The sequence below is a fragment of the Gymnogyps californianus genome, chromosome 3 (assembly GCF_018139145.2).
Source record: "Gymnogyps californianus isolate 813 chromosome 3, ASM1813914v2, whole genome shotgun sequence".
In the NCBI taxonomy this organism is placed as follows: domain Eukaryota; kingdom Metazoa; phylum Chordata; class Aves; order Accipitriformes; family Cathartidae; genus Gymnogyps; species Gymnogyps californianus.
The window spans coordinates 122,142,412-122,162,832 of record NC_059473.1 but is presented as its reverse complement, the minus strand read 5'-3'; the positions used below and the strand labels follow the sequence as shown (position 1 = coordinate 122,162,832).

At 34.0% G+C, this 20,421-nt stretch overlaps 2 protein-coding genes across 3 annotated transcripts in view; one reads left to right on the top strand and one right to left on the bottom strand.

Annotated features, from left to right (window-relative positions):
• Nucleotides 1–20,421, bottom strand: part of SUPT3H (SPT3 homolog, SAGA and STAGA complex component) — a 282,525-nt gene that overhangs the window by 228,573 nt on the left and 33,531 nt on the right. The window lies entirely within an intron of this gene.
• RUNX2 (RUNX family transcription factor 2) overlaps nt 9,232–20,421 on the top strand; it is a 152,054-nt gene continuing 140,864 nt past the window's right edge. Inside the window, 1 exon segment of the mRNA XM_050894191.1 lies at nt 9,232–9,289. Coding sequence (XP_050750148.1) covers nt 9,232–9,289 — 58 coding nt within the window.

Sequence of the window (20,421 nt, the reverse complement as noted above, 5' to 3'; positions counted from 1 at the left end):
AATACCAAGCTTATAAAGTACAAAAGAAATTTTATTATTCCACACAAATATTACCCAATCAACATGCTCTTTGATATGCAAGTACGTGAAATAGAGATTTGTTTGATCTTCGAACTAATTTTCAGACCAGAGTGATAGCCTTGAGTCCAAAGTCTTTTCAGGACCAGAACAACTAAAAAACACCACTCCAGAAGCAGAATGCTCTCAGGGAAGGAATTCAGAAAATACTAGAGAAGACTATTTAGTTTTCAGCCTGGATTAATTTGTGGCTACGCTGCCAAATTTTCCAACATAACTGGTTTTTAGTGCTCCTGTTCCAATATACTCCTATTCCAATCACTAACAAGGAATTTGGCTGTACAGTTCCAAAAGCGATTCGGGTACTACGTGCCCATTGATTGCTATGGCCTGTCCTCGTACACGTTGTAATCAGTAGGCAATACTCAAAAGATGATGGTGGACAGCCTAGAGACTATTTACGCCAAAACGCAGAATTTCATCCTGCTTAGCACCTTTGACCCCTCACAGTACATACAGCCAAGCGGCAGACCCAGAACCTGCGTTTCCTCTTGAAATGTAAAAGTAACAATTCACTTTGTAGGCTGGCTCTCCAAGTTAAAAGCACCCTGTTTACCCAACTGCCAATACCCCACAGAGCTAACTGGGTTGGGTGCTTACTAGACACTTCCCTCATGGAGCTAACAAGTATACGCAGTGGTGTATCTTCTTAAAACAAATGATTATTTATCCATCTAAACAGATTAGAAATAAATGGTTAGAGTAATAAAATATCTAAGTATTAAAAAACAAATAATGCATATACTGTCTTAGCCACACAGAACATTTCCTCAAAGCTTGCATTATTTATCTTGGAAGTTATAGGTCTGGATTCTGGCAACCAAACCACAGGTTCTCTCTCAAAAAAAAAAACCAAACCCACCACAAAAAAAACCCCAAAAAACAACCAACCAAAAAACAAAAGCCAAAAACAGCCCTGCTTCCTCACTTTTGGGGTTGGAAGGTCAGAGGAGGAGGAGGTGTGAGTGGAAGGAATGATTGTAATTGATTTTTTTTTTCATTAGCACCATTCCGTTAAGCAGTCTTACTCAGAGCATGACAAAAAAAAAAAAAAATCTTAAAAATAATTAACACCTGCTTATCTGAACATCGGTGAATGCACTGTCTATTAATAGTGCCTGCTTTCTCCTCCAGATGTGAAAAATCAACCAACCAACTCTCAAGCACAGAACACACTGCGCACTGGAAATTTAACACAAACATCTCCCACACTCTTCCCAACCTCACTTAAGTTTGATTCTCTTCCATTATCCTTCAGGCATACCTATACGGGCCATTTTAAGGGCTACGCAGAGACAGCCCAATTCACTCCAAATGAGCTCACCACCACACTGAACGCAGCTAGGCTGCTTCCAGTATCTGAACTGGCTATTTCAGAACAAACTGGGTTTCACATTGCCTGGGAGACTGGAGGGCAACTTTCTCCTACGAGACATGTATGCTGTCACCATGAAAAGGGGTGCATGGTTTTGTTCTTCATCCTGCTTCATTGTCTTCTTTTCTCCTCGCCTTCAGTATTCCTTCTCTACAAAATGGGAGCCATACTGTTAAAAAAGAAACTCATTAAAAAACAACAAGATTTTCTCTTTAACTCTCCTCCTTCCAATTTTATTCCTTCCATTCCCCTCTCATCCTCTTTTCAACTCTCTTTCTCATGAATGATCTTCAGATCTCTTCTCCAACAAAAAACCACAATACATTTTTAATTACAAGGGAAAGCTTAGACTGTTGACAAGCTGTGGAAAAGTAGTAGATCCAGGTACTAAATACTTTAAAAAAAAAAAAAGAGGACATGGAGAGATAAATGGGAGAAAGGATGAAATTACCTCATTTTACTACTTTTTTTTTCTAAAAAATACTCTTTACAGCACTGCTTGCATTCATTGCACAAGGAAATGTTAGAGAGTGGGGTTTTTTTTTGTTCAAAAAATATAGAGAAGCAACAGTGATGACCAGGCATCATGCTCAAGTTCAAGCAGATAACAAAACCAGCCAACTGCACACAAATAACACTCTTCATACTAGAATATGTGGAGAAAGTTAAATATAATAATAAAATTAAAACTAACTACTCTCCCTTCTCCATGAAGTTCTTCAAATCAATTTATTACAGTTCATTATATGGGGGTTTTCCCCTCCCTCTTTTTCATACTTTTCTTAAATGGCTAGCTGTATATATTTAATTGTATACTCCTCAGGGCAGTGACTATTTCCTTAATTGTCTGTAAAGTCCACTGCTATAAACAACAGTACTATGCAATGTTAAGTAATAAAAAATGAGTAATGTTTTGTTGAGAAACAGTCGTGCATTAATTATGCAAGATAATCTGGAAAATACAGAAATAGGGAAAAAAACCTATGTCGTTATGAATCCATAACTTTAAAGCATCACTGCCCAATGAATGGTTTATGATATTCCATTTCAGTATTGTATTTAATTTCTCTTAGGGTATTTAAAAAACATCTGTTCTGAAACTTACGGAATGGGTATTGTTTACTCAGAAATTCTACAGGGTGCAACCCCCTTCTAGACTGTCAGTTAAACATACAATATTTTAAATACACATTACGGAGCCAACTGTTGAAGCAGGCACTTAGAATGCAAAGAATATTCTACACATTAAAATACACATGAAAAATACTGTCTAGGAGTTATAATATAAATCAAATACAGATTCTAAATTCAGTATTTAATAACTATGCAATTTAAAAAAAAACATTTCGTTTTTATTACTTACTGAACTAATTTCATGTCTTAAATCTACATTGCTGCAGACTTATACAAGCACAGAAGCTACTGAAACTGGTATAATTTTAAAACCAGAAGCAAATTTTTATTGCTGAACTATGCCCCTGAAAATGGGGTTTAATATGAAAACACTGACACCAAATCTGAAAAGCGTGAATACTCTGCTTTAATATTTTTTAAAATCTGTTCTCTAATCTTGACTGAGGTTTGAAAGTAGCAAGTCTGTATTTTTCCAGTGTAAATGTTGTGCAAAAGCTTTACAAACATAGATCTCAATCTGCAATTGCCATTACTAAAATAAATGAAAAATCTATAAGCAGCAGTGAAACTGGCATGCAAATAAAAGAACTGTCAAGACATATATTGCCTAAAAATAAGCTTACAATAACTATTTTAAAGACTGTGTGTGGTCTTACCCATATATTTTGGCAAGATGCACTTTCTCCAACCACAGCTAGATTCATCCAAAAGCAGTGGCACTGGAGAGTCTCTGTCTCACCTGTCAAACTTGAAGAACGTTGTTCAGCAGACCACCATGAGTCCATGGATAGGATCCACAGCACTACAGCAGCTGTTCTTGATAAGTGTTCTCTAACTATAGAGGCAAATGCTTCAAAAATGTTCTGTAAGAGGATCACCCTTAATATACGTGCATTTAAAAACAAACAGAAACAAAAATATATCTAGAACAAGACTTTCAGGACATTTATGGCAGAGCAGCATCAGCGACTTCGTAAGTATCTCTGTCTGATATTTGGAAATAATCACAGAAGATTCAAGTCTGTTACATTTACCTTAGAATTCACCTAAATTTATTTACCTCTCAAATTATTACACTCTTCAAATTGCAGGCAATCAAATAAAACAACTAGAACTCTTAAATCTTCACATCATCTAGGAAGATGAACTTTCTTCTTCTCAGTTCCTTTCCCACATATGACTTGGAAAATATTTTCACACCAACCTACAAATAGATTAAGTGGGAAGGAGAGGTAAAAGGCTGCTTGGCTACAGTAAAGGTAAGATTCATTGAAAATGGGATGAAGCAAGAAACGGTGCCAGTTTTAAAACTACATAAGAGGATATTTTGACAACCAGAAAAATCTAAGGAGAGAGCTTATCTGAATTCTGTCTATATAAAATAACTTTGACTGTTATTAAAAAGCATATAATCATTAATTTCCAGAGCGATGTGAATATTTTCTAAAAATAGGTCACCGCTTTTAACTACTGAGACCTGCTCTGGTTTAACTACTGGTAGCATTGTATCCTAGAAGCAAGAAAGGCTCTAGAGAGATTACTTTCACTTTTCCCTAGATATATTTAGTGTACTAACTAGCATAGTTAGGATATTATTTTTCTTTGGTTTTGTCAGTAGCATGTTTGAAATAAATTTTATTAAGTGGTAGTGTATGTAACATTGCATTGTGGGTAGCAGTTTCCTGCCTTAACCTAGCCACATCCTCAGCTGTTATATGAGACAAGTTTCCCATATTTTCTGCAAGTTGACTTTAAAAAAAAAAAGGAAAAAAAGAAAAAAAAGCAGACAGGAGAAAATAGCTAGAAGGTTAGGATGATCTTAAACACCATATATTGACTGTTTAGAATGCATGCATCTAATCAAAAGGGCTTTTTTCTCAATTACTGTACAGTCTACAAGATATGTATTTGAGGAACACAAGAAAAGTAACACGTGTCAGAAGAAATGTCTGAGCAGCAAGAATAATCAAGATGAGACATTTGACCATTAAGGTGTAGCCCCTTATTCAAAGCCTGATCAGTGGTTAGATTATTTCACTGGAGAGTATCTTTTCTATTCTATGAAGGAGTGAGAGAGCTGGCAACTCAAGATGAATGAAAACAATTTATTACTACTTGCTATTATGTGATGTACTCACTGGTTAACAGAAGATGACCATCCTTTTAATTTAAATAACAGTTCAGTTTAAGGTTTAATTTGATCTTCAGTAGCCTGATTCCACTGTACAGAAAACAGACAACATTTGTTTACACTAGAAACGTAACAGCATTTTTTCCCCCTCTATATGCTTAGTGGTCCAAGCCACTGTCTACTTCAAACCCTATCTTATTTAGAAAAAGGTTATAAGGCAGAGAACAGAAAGTCATCATAAGAAGGCAGCAGTCAAACTCAGATGTTCAATGCTACTCCTTGCAGACACCAATAAGTAGCCTTTTAAAATGAAGGACTGCTAAAATAACCTTGCTGTTACAATTTTTTTTTTAATTAACACGCAGTTTTAGCTTTTGCTTTAACAGATTAGTATATATGTGATATCAGCATACTTGAAGCTGTTGCAGAGATGTTGGAAATGAGAAGTCTACAAGATACCCAAGTCTAGCAACAAAAGTTCCATAAAATGTGCAAATATTTGAAATCAAACAGTATGTTAAATATATTAGCTAAGAACCATCAGAAAACACAGTACTATCCCTCTAAAAATTATAATTACTTCTAAGTTATGAAAAACAGAGCCAAGGAGAAAGGTTTCACTCCTGAAAGAAAAAAAAAAGAAAATGTTGCTCTACTGGAAACAGATACGTTAAAAACACCTACAAGACCACCTGCATCTGAGGCAACCGCATTAGAACTTTCTGTATTATAAAAATTAGCATCTTGTTATAGTACCTATTGTAAAACTTGTAAGTGAGTGCAATTTAACAAGTTTGTCATCATACTGCTTTAAGCAGAATATTTATATCTCTCCAGTTGTAGCACAGAAACAAACATTTAAGTACCTATAAACTTTCAGCAGGGTATCATACTGTTTATATGCTGTATGAACTTTGAGTGACATAAGGCAAAATGTTTGGAAATAAAGCATGACTTAAAAGTTTCAAAACACATTTCAAAAAAGTGAAAGATGTAATTATCTTTTAGTGTTGCATTACAATTGACTTTAAATAAGACTTCATTTGTCATCAAAGATCAAGCTCATAGTTTACCAGAGAAATTCCTTAGCATAATACTTCCTTTGTAAGTGTAACAGTGACTTAAAGCATCCCCTATGGAACACGTAAGTTAACTTCAATTTTTGTAAATCTACCTTTTAAACAAAAGACTGTCAAGCATAAGTCTGCAATCAAGACACCGGTTTATACAGTGCATTTTCAGGATTCATGCATCTGCTTCATGAGAAGCGCAAACTATACTGAAAGAAGCCGTCAGTTTCACAGGTATTAGGTCTGCATAAAGTTTAGCTTTATAATGTCTCTATACTAAAAAGACTATCTTTTCAGTGACAGTTCCTGCAAACTACGTCTAGATTACCCAAACTATTTGTTTTTCTGTTTTTAATGGGTTTTGCCTTACTAGATGAAGACTTCACTGCAGTGGTCTTGATCCTGACAGCACAGGTGAAAAAGTACGTACAGTAAAAAAAAGTCTTATAAAGGTATCATACTAAAACACAGTAACAAAGTTAGAGAATAACGTTGTGTACACAAGTGAAAGCATTAAAAAGCCATTCCAGAGAAAGCCTGAGCACAGTATTTCAATGCAATAAATTTTAAAATTCAGACTTCCGTAGCAAGTTCAATATTCTAATATTAAAGATGTGACTAAGAATAAATTCTGGAGTTTTAAAAATCAAACAACTGCATTCATATGAATGAAAACAAGTATTTAAAATCAAGGCATGAGTTATCTATTATATAAAAATACTGAATCTACCTACCATCAAACAGAAGTTGATAAATATCTTCAATGCATAACTGTAGTTGAAGAAACATTGTGCTTACAATTAAGAGTTCCACAAATAACGGAAGCAGCAACTTCCAAAAGCTTTTGCTGCATCAAAAGTTGATTAAAACTGTAATGCACACAAACATATTTTGTTTATATGAAAAGATTACCATTCTTTCCATTATTTTTATACCCTTAACTTTTTTCCATTTATGTTCTTAACCATACTGTGAAAATACAAAGAAAGAAAAGCAATCCATCATTAGGAGAATTAAGTATCACCCTTACTTTTATAAGATGGGTGATTTGCAGAATACTCCTTTTTCATTTTAAGGTAGAATTCTATAAATTTGGCAATATCTAATAACTTTCAAAGTACTGAATTAAGAACAATGCCATTTACCTTACAATAAATATGAAAGTAGTTTTTATGAACAGGGTTTTATGTTGCTTTGATAAATATATAATAAAAATCAAAACACAATCTGTAATTTTTACTGAAATCTCCTTTCCCATTTTCTCTCCATCGCCGCAAAACAGAGAACCTGCTATCCACCCACACCTCGAGCTATTCATCTCACATCATTCCTGGCCAATTTCTTACTGGGAAAGCTGAGGACAAAGAGGAAAATAAAAAAGGAGGGATTGCAGCTTCAAAGAGATGTATTTTATTTTACAAATAAAAGTTGAACAATATCTAGAAAATGTTTTACACAATTCTTCTGCTCCCAAAGATGTATATGACAAAAAAAAGGAAAAATTTAAAAATCACTCGGCTAAAACTAAAAAAATACAGTGCATCTGTGATACAATCAGGCTAATAAGAAAAGTTCTAGACATAATGTCCAAAGAGGCAAAAAATAAGATACTTTCTCAAAGATGTTTCCAATTTTATTCTGAATCTGAGTGAGCAAATCAAGACTACTAATACACACTGTCTGTGCACATTATTCCTTACTACACACAGCATTTTGCAATTTATTTCAAAGCCTCTATTATAAACAAAAAAATACTGCTTTTGTTAACCCACTCCGTACTGGTACAGTAAAGGCTTATATTACACAATCAAAGTCGAAGTTACAATATGTTAAGTATATAAAAAATATTACACACACATGCACACATATGATATTAAGTATTTAAATCTTACATATGCATCAAATTTATGTTTCATTTTAAAACTGTGTTAACATTAACTGGTGAATAAAGTTATTTATAGTCTCCCAAAAAGTCTAAGACTGTTCTATTTCTCTTAAACACTGAAACTATAATAAGCAATTAATGTAAGCGCAATCAAAACTTCCCAACTCTCACAGTTCATTCTGTTATGCAATGTCTACATTAAGTCCTAGCAATACCAGTATTCAAAAGCATCACTTAGACTGCAGTACACAACTAGTTATCATATCCAAACGACATTTTTTTTCCCAAATATAAAAGAAACATAATTGCCCTTAATTTGCATTACATAAAACTGCCAAGTAGTTTTGAAGGCATGTAAAGCAAGGCAGACATGATTTAAGATTTGCAAAGGAATCCCCAGACTAACACTTCTGTGACAGCCAATTACAGTAAAAAACACAACCCCAACAAGCAGTCTGCTACTAGACCTTAGGAAAGGTAAAGTTTCTTACAATGAGTTACAGATTCACAAGTATAGGAAGACAAGGAGAAAAAGTAAAACAGAAGGAATCCAGCCACCCAGCAAATATGAAGCAGACTCAAGATCGTGATACAATCCAAAGATGTAAATTATTGTAAATCATCACTGTTGTTCAGAATTTCACACAGCCACTTGTGCCAATTTTGCTCACTTTTCCACAGACACAATAATGAAGTAGGGAGAGGGAAGGGGAGGGGGGGGGAAAAAGAAAAAAAAAAAAGAGAAAAAAAAGAGGAGGGGGGAAGAAGAGTGGGGGGAACCTGAACTGAGAGTACAAATAAAGTTCTGCTGTCCATATGCTTTAACTGTACAGAAGTTTGGGCTCTTACAGCATTTTGTACTCTCTCCAAATCCTCATGAGTCACAAAAATTAAAAAGCTATATCCTTCTGGATGCCAGGAAGGGCCTTACCACGGGCCTTTTGTCAAAATACAAAAAAAAAAAAAAAAAAAGGAGGCGGAAAAAAAAGAAAAGGAAAAAAAAAGGGAGAGAGAAAGAAAAAGCCACAGTGTAGGCAGTCCTACTTGGAGTCCTCTGATGTCACAGCCACATGACTCGCTCGCTCCAGTAACAGTGCTTGCAAAAAAAAAAAGGAGTTTTAAAGCTTTTGCTTTTTTGGATTGTGTGAATGCTTCATTCGCCTCACAAACAACCACAGAACCACAAGTGCGGTGCAAACTTTCTCCAGGAGGACAGCAAAGAAGTCTCTGGGTTTTAAATGGTTAATCTCCGCAGGTCACTACCAGCCACTGAGACCAACAGAGTCAGTAAGTGCTCTCTAACCACAGTCTATGCAGTAATAGTAGGTCCTTCAAATATTTGCTCATTCTCTTTTTTTTTTGTTTTGTTTCCTTGCTTTTCACATGTTACCAGTGCTACACAATTTTTTGACAGGGAAAAAACCAACTATAGAGTCTATGCAATCCAGGAACACTGTAAAACTAAAACAAGGTTTGGCTATGGTTTGTGTTTTCAGTTTGAGGATCCAAGAAGTATTTACACCAGAAGGTGAAAGCTCTCCGTGAACCGAGAGGGACTATGGCATCAAACAGCCTGTTCAGTTCAGTGACACCATGTCAGCAAAACTTCTTTTGGGGTAAGTACTGCAATATTTGAGCTTCTCTTTTCCGTTGTCGGGAGTTTTCTTACTTTTAACAATGCTGGTTATAGTTATCTAAGCCAAAACTTGCTGAATGGGATGTTAGGGTGTTAAAATAGCATACCTGGTTTGTGGGGGGAAAAAGTCACCGTAAATAACTTCTGCAGGTTTATGAACAAATTTGTTAGCTGACAAGCTGAGCAAAATGAAGTCGGTGGCTTAGTCCTTAGTGTTTGACAGCAGGTGTGCTCAGCTGCCACCTGGGTCAAGGTATAGCTACGCAAATTTGGAAGAGTCTGATGAGATCTAGTACAATGTTTAATATTATCTTAGGGAAAAAGATGAAGCATTTAGTGAGCTAATCAGCAACAGCACAGAATATCTTAAGAACTCTGGTTTAAAGCGTAACACTTTTAGATGTATCCACCATGACTGGTTAACGAAAGATATTGTAAGAGACTTAAATTATGTGATTTAAGACTGCTTATTCTCTAAACCTGATGAAACTAAGTAGCATGTAGCATACAGCCTATCCTACCCATAATTGCCCTATCATTGTTCCAGACCTCTTATTTTTAAGCATATGTATCAGATGAAGTTATCAGTGTAAATCTGCAGTTCTCTTCAGTCTTTTGTTGCCCTCATTTCACAGCAAAGCATGTTTGATAATATAGTCATTTGTAAAAGCAAATTCTTCTCATTACAGTTATTATGAACACGGCAAAACATTCATGCATAAAAATATTAAGCTATGAAATAAAAAATACATGATTTAACATGCTGATGAATTTAAGCTTTAATTGAAAGTGGGATTTGAAAAACTGTAGAAGAGCACTGCCAAATATTTACTTCAATATTCTGAACTGTAAACACAGATTCCTTTAAGAAATCATATATGTATACTAAGGTAATTATTTATATGCACTGCATACACATATGCCCATAAAAAAATCATAAATATGCTATAAAATTGCACCTCTATCACTGCTTACTTAGAAAAGCTTCCTCCTCTCAGATACAATCTTAAAATCAGTACAGAACATCACAAAATATTAAATAAAACTGAATATGACTAAGTGATTTATCTGTAAGTAAAATAAAGTCATATTTTAAAGCATGTTGGAAAATGCTGTACCCTACTCATCTTTGACGAGTAGCAAGAAGTACATTCAAAATTTTTTTCAAAGCATCTTTTACTGAGACAGATCAGGAAAACTCACTGAAACTTCTGAAAGATCAAGGAAAAAAATTCTGAAAACTTACAAGATTTTCTTAATGGTGTCCATCATGTTGAAACTATGTTGGGACTGTAGCTAAACCTATTTCTTTTCCTCCCCTGCCCCCCTTCTAAGAAAAACAACAATGCTAGAACCATTTTCAGTATATACATCCTGATTAAGCTTGTATTGTAATGAACTGATGAGTGGAGCTCCTTTTACCCCTCCTACTTCACACGCTTTGACTGGTTCCCAGTTAAGCACATGAATAAACTATAAGACTGTGTGGAGGAAAAGAAACGAAGAATAGCTTCTTCCAGGAGAGAGACCAATTTAATTTATGATCTATAGATACCAGAAGATAATATAACCTGTGGCTGGTCATGTAGCTATACTACACCGAACGCTGAGCTGAAATGCTAACACAAAACTGGTAAGCAGCTTTTCTACTGAAACTGCTGTCTTAATGAAGCACAGCAGAAGCGTAGCCAGACCACATTATCCCAGTGTTTACAACAGGAAATACAGTTTACATGTATAGGGACTTTCTTTTGCTTTTACTTCCAAAAGAGATTAGAAGAAATTTAGTTGGCTAAAATTATCAAAACACAGAGTGCTGACTGCTTAATTCATCTACTTTTGATCACTCCTAAAGCGAGCGAGAAGTACTGTAATGTGAATTACACTTTTCCTCAAACTTCACTAAATAGGGTTGGGTACACAAATTTCACTTTGGACACAAACAATGGATGCAAGGAACTACAAAATCTCATGAACTCTATCAATAATAAGCAATATATCTTAAGCTAAAAACAAAACTAAAAAAAGCCCACCTTTATAAAAAGGAGAGAGAGTATATTTTAAAAAGAACAAAAGGCAGAAGACCCAAGTTACTCATGAATTTGCCATTTCCTACCAATGGTGCAGCAGTACGGCAGAACACACGATCTGTTCTTCGCTTCTCTACTGTCTATATCTCCCACTCCCATCTCCACCTTATTCCTTTCAGGACTGTTGAATTTAATTATGTTTCTCTTCAAGAATTAACTGATGAAACATAATGACGAGTAATAATAGGGAAGGAAAACAGCGCTATGATGATTAACTTGCATGGTTGCTAATCTATGCCATTAACCATATTTCTGAAAATTCTGATTTCACTTATTTTTGTCTATGTGTTTTTGACTTCATATGAAAGGGAAAATAAGAGTAGTGAAGAGGAAGGATCCTTTCCTAACTACTGCGAACATATATAATCCTCTACAATTTAGCACATTTGAATTAACTAGATACTATGTTTCATATCCAGAGTATTTCTACCTTATGCTAGTTATACACAGGTTTGGGCTGCATCAATGCCTATGTAAACCTTCTTAAGCTTTTAAATATAAGTGCATTCATTTCAACCAGCAAAGGTTATTATATTCACATCCATATCATCTGAAGAAAAAAATGCTCAAAATAAACACTATGCAAAAAACCAAACAGCATATTTATTAGAAAATTTGGTAAACATTGTTTACACAAAGTATTTCAGAGAATGAAATACTTTTAAAATGTCTCCCACAACAGTTACAATTTTTTTTTTTTTAAAAAGCATTTTCAAATATGTTCTGTGCATCTTCATAGGAGGATTTCACCAAAGAAAGTAAACCAGATCAAAATTTGGCTGATAACTTAATCAATTATTTCACATGTAACTTCTGGAAGCTGATCCCAATAGATAGACATGGTAAATCTAAATGAAAGTCTTCAAGTTAACCAGAAAAAATTACCCCACTTACATTAAAATACTCCTCAGTATCTTATCATTTATTCTTCAAAAAAACAAACCTTTTGTAGATTTCAATTCTCAACTGCTTTACTATTTGATACAGAATCTTAGGTTTTTATTTTAATTAAGATATTGATAAGAGAGAAACAGCTCCTTTTTGATTATCTATGTATATAAAGCAGAAATTTTCTGTATGTTCCAGCTCTGTTTAACATATTCATATTACTGTGAATGCTAAGCAAAATCTCAGGAATCACCACCCTTTGCGTAAAATATAATTCAAAATACTAGGACTTTAAAAAAATAATACTGAAAACTATGCAAGAATGACTATTCTCATGTGCATTAAGAAAGCTGCAAGCTTCTCACTAAGGCTTTCGGTATATGAAACCCCTAAACCATGCAGAATTGCACTACACCACTTACAGGATTCTTAGGCAGCAAAATGCACTGATCTGTTTAATTATCTGTCTCAAATGAACTATTAATACCCAATATTGTTTAAATCAACTACACTGATGTAAAATTCGCTAAGACCGAAATGTTCCATTTTGTTAGAAGAACATCAAAATATCTGATGGTTAAATAAACTTGGGAGAGAAAAAAAAAAAACTAACTCATTAGGGGCACTAAGATTTTATCAAACATAGAGGATTAACCTCTATTGAATAGAACCATTCACAAATCAAAACTTACTCCACTTCAATACTTTCATGCAGTGCTAATCAATTACAACCTTTTCTAGTTATTCAAAATCCATGTGCTTTTAATTTTATTCACTGGTGGTCTAAAATATAATATTCAGGCCAAGCTAAGTCATTCTGTATTGCAACTTTGCTTTTTTTCAATAAATATTCATCTAGAGGTTTTCTTAGAGAGAACTGCTCATATGAAGACTGTGGTAATATTTTTATACTGTACCTCCTTGTTGAAGCAAAAGGTTAGGGGTTACCTAAATACCTCAACTGTATATACAAAAAAAGGAAAAGGTAAGTATTCACATGAAAAATCCAAAGGGACTATATTATTTATTTTTGCATTTCCTATGATTAATGATGCACCAGTGCATACTTGAAAACTGAAGTCAAAATAGGGTAACACCTCAAATTCCTTTACAAACTGTACAAATATCAAACTTCCATGCTGTATTAACTACTCTACCAGAAATATTTAAAGGCTCTGCCACCCCACATTAAGAGCATAACAATAATACTGAAATTCCTCTCAAGCAGTGTGATTTCTTGGTCATAGTCAGACTAATATTAATCTTAAAATTGCACCTTATACCTTTATTTTCCCCTGATTGCTTTTCGGAACACAGTTGTACTTTTTATGAATAATAAGAAGCTCAGAGCAGTCTTAAGTAAATAATGAACATCTAATACTGTATCCGTTTAAGTATAAAGGGAAAAATAAAGCAGTAAATAATTCTTGCAAGAGATGCTAACTATGCAATGCAGACAGTTCAAAAGAGCAAACAGAAGCTAGGTAACAACTGTGTTTAAGGACCTGTCGCACCTTGTGGCACACACCCACCAACGCATAGCATTAATAACAACTAAGAAATAATACTTTCTAAAACTGTAAGTTAACACAAGAAGCTGAAAATACAAGCAGAATCTGGCATTCTTGTATGCACAAGTCCAGCACACTCCGGTAGAAATTAAAGCAGAGAGGGAAGGGAGGAATTATCCCACGCTTGCCAGGCTGCAAAGGTGCTGAGCACCCGCATTTCTCCTGCTTGGCTACTACAGGAGCCAGCAGCAGCTGTCAGTGCTGCGTACCTCTTGAAAATTAGACCATGCGTATGTTCTACTCTATGTACCTAATAAAAATCAACATTGTGTGTTGTAGGTGATGGAGTTGGTTCTGAAAACTCATTAAATACACTCCATTAATAAGAATTACAATAAATTGCCATGTTTAATATGCCCTGGAGTATATAATATTTTAATTAAGGCAGCCTCAAGATAAATAGTGAGTTTAAGATGGTAAAACCTGAAGCATTTTAAGGTCTTAACTTCAGCACTGAGAGAATCCAAGTTTCACACAACCAGTTAAGAAACTGCAACATGAAAATATTCAACTATTATTTTAAATATAAAAAGGTTAATTTGTCTAAATGGAATAAATACAACATTTATTCTGATAAGTGTACTCGGAAATAAATTAGTAAACTGTGCACTATTTCAAAGAGATTTTCCTTGTAAATTTTGCCAGACTTATGAATTAACCACAGATTTTCATCCGGAGACAGCAGACACCCACAAAATGCAGAAAACACCTACCTCCTCCGCCACAGAACCCCCACAAGAAACTACTGTTATCAAAAAAATTAATTTTTGCTCACATTATATACAATAGCTTTAATTTCTATTGTGTACATTTATTTCAAACTGCCTTCTAAAGTCTTATGAGGAACAGACTAAGGAGGTCTATCTTCTGCTCTCAGGTGTTTTTGTTTTTAAGTTAATAAAGCTTAAATCTAAGAGCATGTTTCCTTACATAAACATGCTCTCTTCTACAAATAAATATAAGACCTGCCACTTAACATACTGAAAAGCACACCCTAAAGAGAATATTTTAAAGATGAGCACAAAGACAAAATAAACTCCGGTTACTATATCGTAAAACAGTTCAACACTTCCAATAAAAAAATCCATTATTCATGCATCTGTTTCCTGTATATATTTTTTTATTCTGCTTGTTACCATACTGTGTACTGTTCTAGCCTTCCTCATGTAGCTATAAGTTTCCTATTTCATGTATGAACTTGCCCCAGGAGGGAAAAAACCATAGGTTTTCTACTGACTCACTTTAACTGCCGAAGTCATTTTAATCAGAGCAATTAAATTATTCTATGCAACCTACTCCTTATTAAACATTTATTTATAAAAATTAATTTTAGCATAGCAAAAGATTAAAGGGAAAAAGGCTATATTTTTCCTTAAATACACACAGTGCTTTAAAAAGTAAGGTATTTTTGTATCATATTTACTGTATTCTTAGCAGTTTTCTTCAAGAATATTTTTTTCATCTATAATAAAACTACCTTTATTTTTACAGCAAAGGCTAAAAACAGTTTCTTCTGCTGTCTGTCTCTTAAAAATGCCACATTCATTAAGGTCAGGCAGTTCTGGAATGAACAATAGTTTTAATATGTTATAGCTAAAAACCCCGTGGCAAAAATATTTTGGCAGGAATTCATTCAAATATGGTTACTATATTTCTGATAGACACTAGCTTATTTCACATATTATATTTCATCAGAATTGCTAGCATTTCATAATGACTTAAAATTTATTATCATTCATTTTCTTGAATAAGGAAAGCTAAAAGCTGATGACCTTACATACATTTATTTTCCCCAGAATTTATTTGAACCGTAAGTGTGCCAAACCATTGTTTACTTATCCCTCATGGTCAGGTATCTTACATCTAAATCCACTCTGTGGTTTACTAAAACACAAAGACAGAGCCACTGCCAGTTACATAATATGTTATTGTTCAGAGGAGAAGGACCCAGCCTCGATCACAATGAAAGTTCACTAGAACACTAATAAGATGCGTTTGCATCTATACGGATGTATACACATACACACCAATGACCATACGCTGGGTGCAGTTCTTCTGAAAGTGGGTCTGGTATAACAAACTTGGAGCAGGGTGACGTTACAAGTCATTATTAATTGTTGAATTGAACTTCTTCGTCAAACACATTTAATATGTATGACCCTATACATGTAAGCAAAAGAGAGGCTTGTTTTGGGTTGGTTTGTTGGTTTTTTTTTAAGGAAAAACAATATAGACAAATAATTATGCCTAAGTACTGTCACTTCCACATAGTGTTAATCTCCAAAAATATCTGTAATTCATTTAAATACAAATCAGAAAAGACAGAGTTAAAAAAGCATGACATTTTAATGTATCTATGTGTGGTATTAGAACAGGGTATTCTTTCTTTTAAAGAAATGTTAATGAGCTGTGTGTGTGCAAACATGCACGTGTATACAGTTTAAACCTCTAATTCCTACTAATATATACTTCCAAAATTTTGAAATTCTTCAAGTAAAAAAACCAGTAATAGTGTAAATTTAGAAAACATCTCTATTGGTACAATATTTTCTATCCTAACACTGAAGTTTTAAAAGAGAACGTGCTATCGCATTCAGATTTGCCAGCAGTACAAATACCCAAAGAACATTTACAACACGTATCTCTACTTACTCTGCTAACATGCAATGTAAGAACTTGCAGCAAGGGTCTTGTCTTAATATTTTGTAAAGGAGAATGTCTATTAATGCTATTATAGTGTTCTACATAAATTGTAAGCGTTAGTGCTAGTAGGGAAATAATAGACGGCAGAAGTACTCATTTTAGAATATCTGGCAATATTTCTGAGGAAATAGACGTTTTGGAGTAAGTCTCTTGGTATCTTCTTGCTTCTTCCCATAGTGCCATGAAGACAGAAACTGCTTTTGTGGACATTAGACTGGCCAATTTTAACTCACCTCAACTTTCAAAGTGAAACCATACATTTTAGCCAAAGTAGTCTATTTGCAGGTCGGCTGCTTGTTTTGACACAGTGCAACATATTTCTTCTGAAAGTGATCAAAAAAAATAAGGCACACCATATTTACATTGAAAGAATTCTGATGTGAAATGCAGAGTTGTTCTGCCAACAATTGATATTACTTCACAACATTATTTTTATATTAATACTATAATATATGAATAATTTACTATAAATACCAACCTTCATGTAGAATCAGCCAGAGTAACTTACACAGATTAAATAGCTGGGATTCAACAGAACTTAAATGGCATTTTAAGACACGACCAACAAAAACAACTAAATCTGAAGACTGTGTCAGAATTTGCTGTTTTAGTTTATCATATCTCAAAAAGCCTTTTAGGTGAGCCATAATACTGAACTGCTATAGTATCTATGCCCTTGCTGCATTTTCTGTATAAATTCCACGAGTAACTACTTTCATTCAAATACATCAGCTATTCAACTGAGAATCCTCCACCTTTAAATAGAAAACTTTTAGGAAAAAAAAAGTGTCACGTTTGCTCTAATATTGAAGGGACACATATGGTCTAGCTTAGTGACTCTTTATTAACAAGTGTTTGATGCTTGTTTTATTGCTTTAATGCTACTAGCTATTGTATAATACTCAAGCACAGGAGCAGCTTTGTAATAGAGTACTTAAAGTCTGCAGTATATTTACTTCCTAACACAATCTGCAAAACTTGTTTCCTCTACGTAAAGACCACCAGTATAAATTCACATTAAGAGAGTTCATCATCTGTGTTTTTCCAATCAGTGGTATCAAAGTTAAACTCCGCTGTGTTTGGTTATTTGTGGAATAACCAAGCCAAAACAATGAACGGTTTATTTAAAACTGACAGGACCAGAAAGCAGCAACTATTTACTTAGGCGGCATACCTTAGTATACACCAGTAAAAATGTTCTCGTTTCCCAAAAGGATTTTCTGCATAAAGGGCATTCACTTTGCTTCCTTCCCAGCCCTCTTACATTCAACTCTGCACATTCAAAACTAAGTGCTATATTTTTCTTGCTATTCAGTATATTTTTATTTCCCCCTTTCTGATTAAAAGGCATAAACAGAAACACTAAAACAAATTCAGAGGGCACACTCTTTATACCGACATTTTATTAAAGAAACCAACATTCAGAAAAAGTCCAGTCATTTGTAGATAATAAAATAACACCATCTAGGTAGCAAAAATAAAAAATATTTAATTTAGCATCAAATGGGAGAAATATATCGTCCACAGCACAAATCATTTTCATACTGTAGCAAGAACAGTTTCATTCTAATGCAACGCTGTGTATTGCATATGCAAACACTAGAACAACTTTTAATTTTACAGTATTTCAGGAAGAGGACCTAAAATCATGCTCTGTTATCCCGTATAACAATTAATTCAGTCATGACCTTGTAATAATTTGGGGTTCTAAGCTCATTAAAGTAACATTTTCATGTTACCTTTAAAAGCAAAAGCAAAATCTTAATTACAGCTGAGCCACCTAAATGCGTACTAATACATCTTAAAATAAATGAAGACTTGAGCTTGTCCAGATAGAAAGACAAATTATTATAATACTCATTAGGTACAAAACAAAGGCTTGAAAGAGTACAATTTTATTACTTTAAATTATAATATTAATTTACTAATTTCAAGGCACATGTGTAGTGCACATGTGTAAAATCTACTTGATGGAGCCAGCTTACATATACACACACACAAGTTGGAATGTTCCAATTCTGATCAAAGATGTATGTAGCCGGATGTGCGGTTAATTCACTGATCAAATTTTCACAACTGAAAAACATCTTGAAACATATAGTCCTAGTTACCAGTAGTGTGTGCTTTTTACTTTATCATCAGAATTACTCTTCATCACTTTACATTTTAGAACGTATCTTAAAAATAATATAAAAAAATTAAAAAGGAAGAAACAAAGAAAAAGATAAAAAGGCACTAGTTTTCCGTTCCAGCATTCTTAAAGGGCACAGTAAGACTGAGTGAAATAAATTTAAAATACCCATACAATCTGAACTCTAATCTTAGTGACATGTTCTTACAGTAAGCGTGTGCTCCATAAAACCTATATAAAAATGTCAGGAGCGTAGATGCATAGCACATGCACGCAATGTAAGACACAAATCTGCCCTGTAACAGTAATATACAGTAGCTCCTCAATGTGCGTGAAAGATTTTAAAATGCACTAAATCTATAAAAATAGACTTCAACACTGTTTACTGAATCAACCAGATGTATTGAATAAACACTACTTAATGGCCACTAAATTTTATCAGCTTTGTATAAAGTTAGAAGAATTTGAACTAATAATTGTTTGAAGTCTTCTACCATCACATTTAATAATCTTACTTGCTTACTGAACTGGTTACATATAGTAAATATACATAATATAATGGCTATTCCACTTGATCAGATACGCATAAAAAAAGAATAATCTAAACAAACTAATAAAGATACTGAGATGGGCCACAATTTTACTAGTCTCAACAGTGATTTAAAAGACATGTCTTTTTTTCTTCTTTACATACCTGGTTGTTATCAATTATTGATGTGTCTTCACCCCTTCTTGTTGCAAAACTTCCTTTAAAACTTACAGCACACACAGCACAACATTTGAGACCTATATACATAAAAATATTCTTTTTTTTCAGTAGCCCAGAAAATCTGAAGGTTTTTTTAGGCTGACGATATCTTCACATAGAAACACAGAACGTCTGCAGACAGTAAGAAGCCTTTAGTAAGCCTTTTTGCTGCACCATAATAATCTGATCCAGAAATTCAAGGGTACCTTAAACAACGGGCTACCTGTTCTAGCCATGCTTAGGAATGTGGCCAAATCATTTTTATTGATTTAACCTTTATAGGAATGCTACATATCCTCAGAGCAAAACATTTCTAATGCATTTATAATATGATATACCTCTGAGAAGTTATGAAAAAAAAAAAAAAATCTTATGACAGATAGGCTAGCCCCCCTCCCTATTATGTTTTTTCTGATTTAGTGATCGATAGGTATTCGAGTGTTAGAGTATTTTCTGAGTTTGTATGTGTCTGTATTCATAGGACGAAGTCAGAAACTGTAACACTTACAGAGGACAAGACTAATATCTGACCTGTCTTTGTTTAAGGAATAAGAACTGGTGAACTGATAGCCAAGACTCTAAATACTCCTTTCATTCTAGAGTTACACATCAATCATGTTACCTGCAAACATATCAAGTTAAAACTTCCAGAATTTACAGTCCTTTTTGAATAAACTGAGCAGCATGCTAGTTATGTTCAGAGAGCTTACAGAAGGTGGTTTGTGTATCTCACCAGAATTCTTAAAGAAGTACTTCTCAAATTCCCTCTTCATCAGAAATCTATTTCATACGTATTTCAAGTCAGTATTTCTTGATGTCAGATTCATATTCTATTATTTTGAAGCTCAGGTTTGAAAAAATAGTGTATTTTAGTATTTGTTGTTCTTTGGAATGTTACAAACCGCACTTGAGCATTACCAGGAGTCACTTGTTTTTCAGAAAGTAAACTGTTCTGAGTTGCTCATTATGGTAAACTTCTTA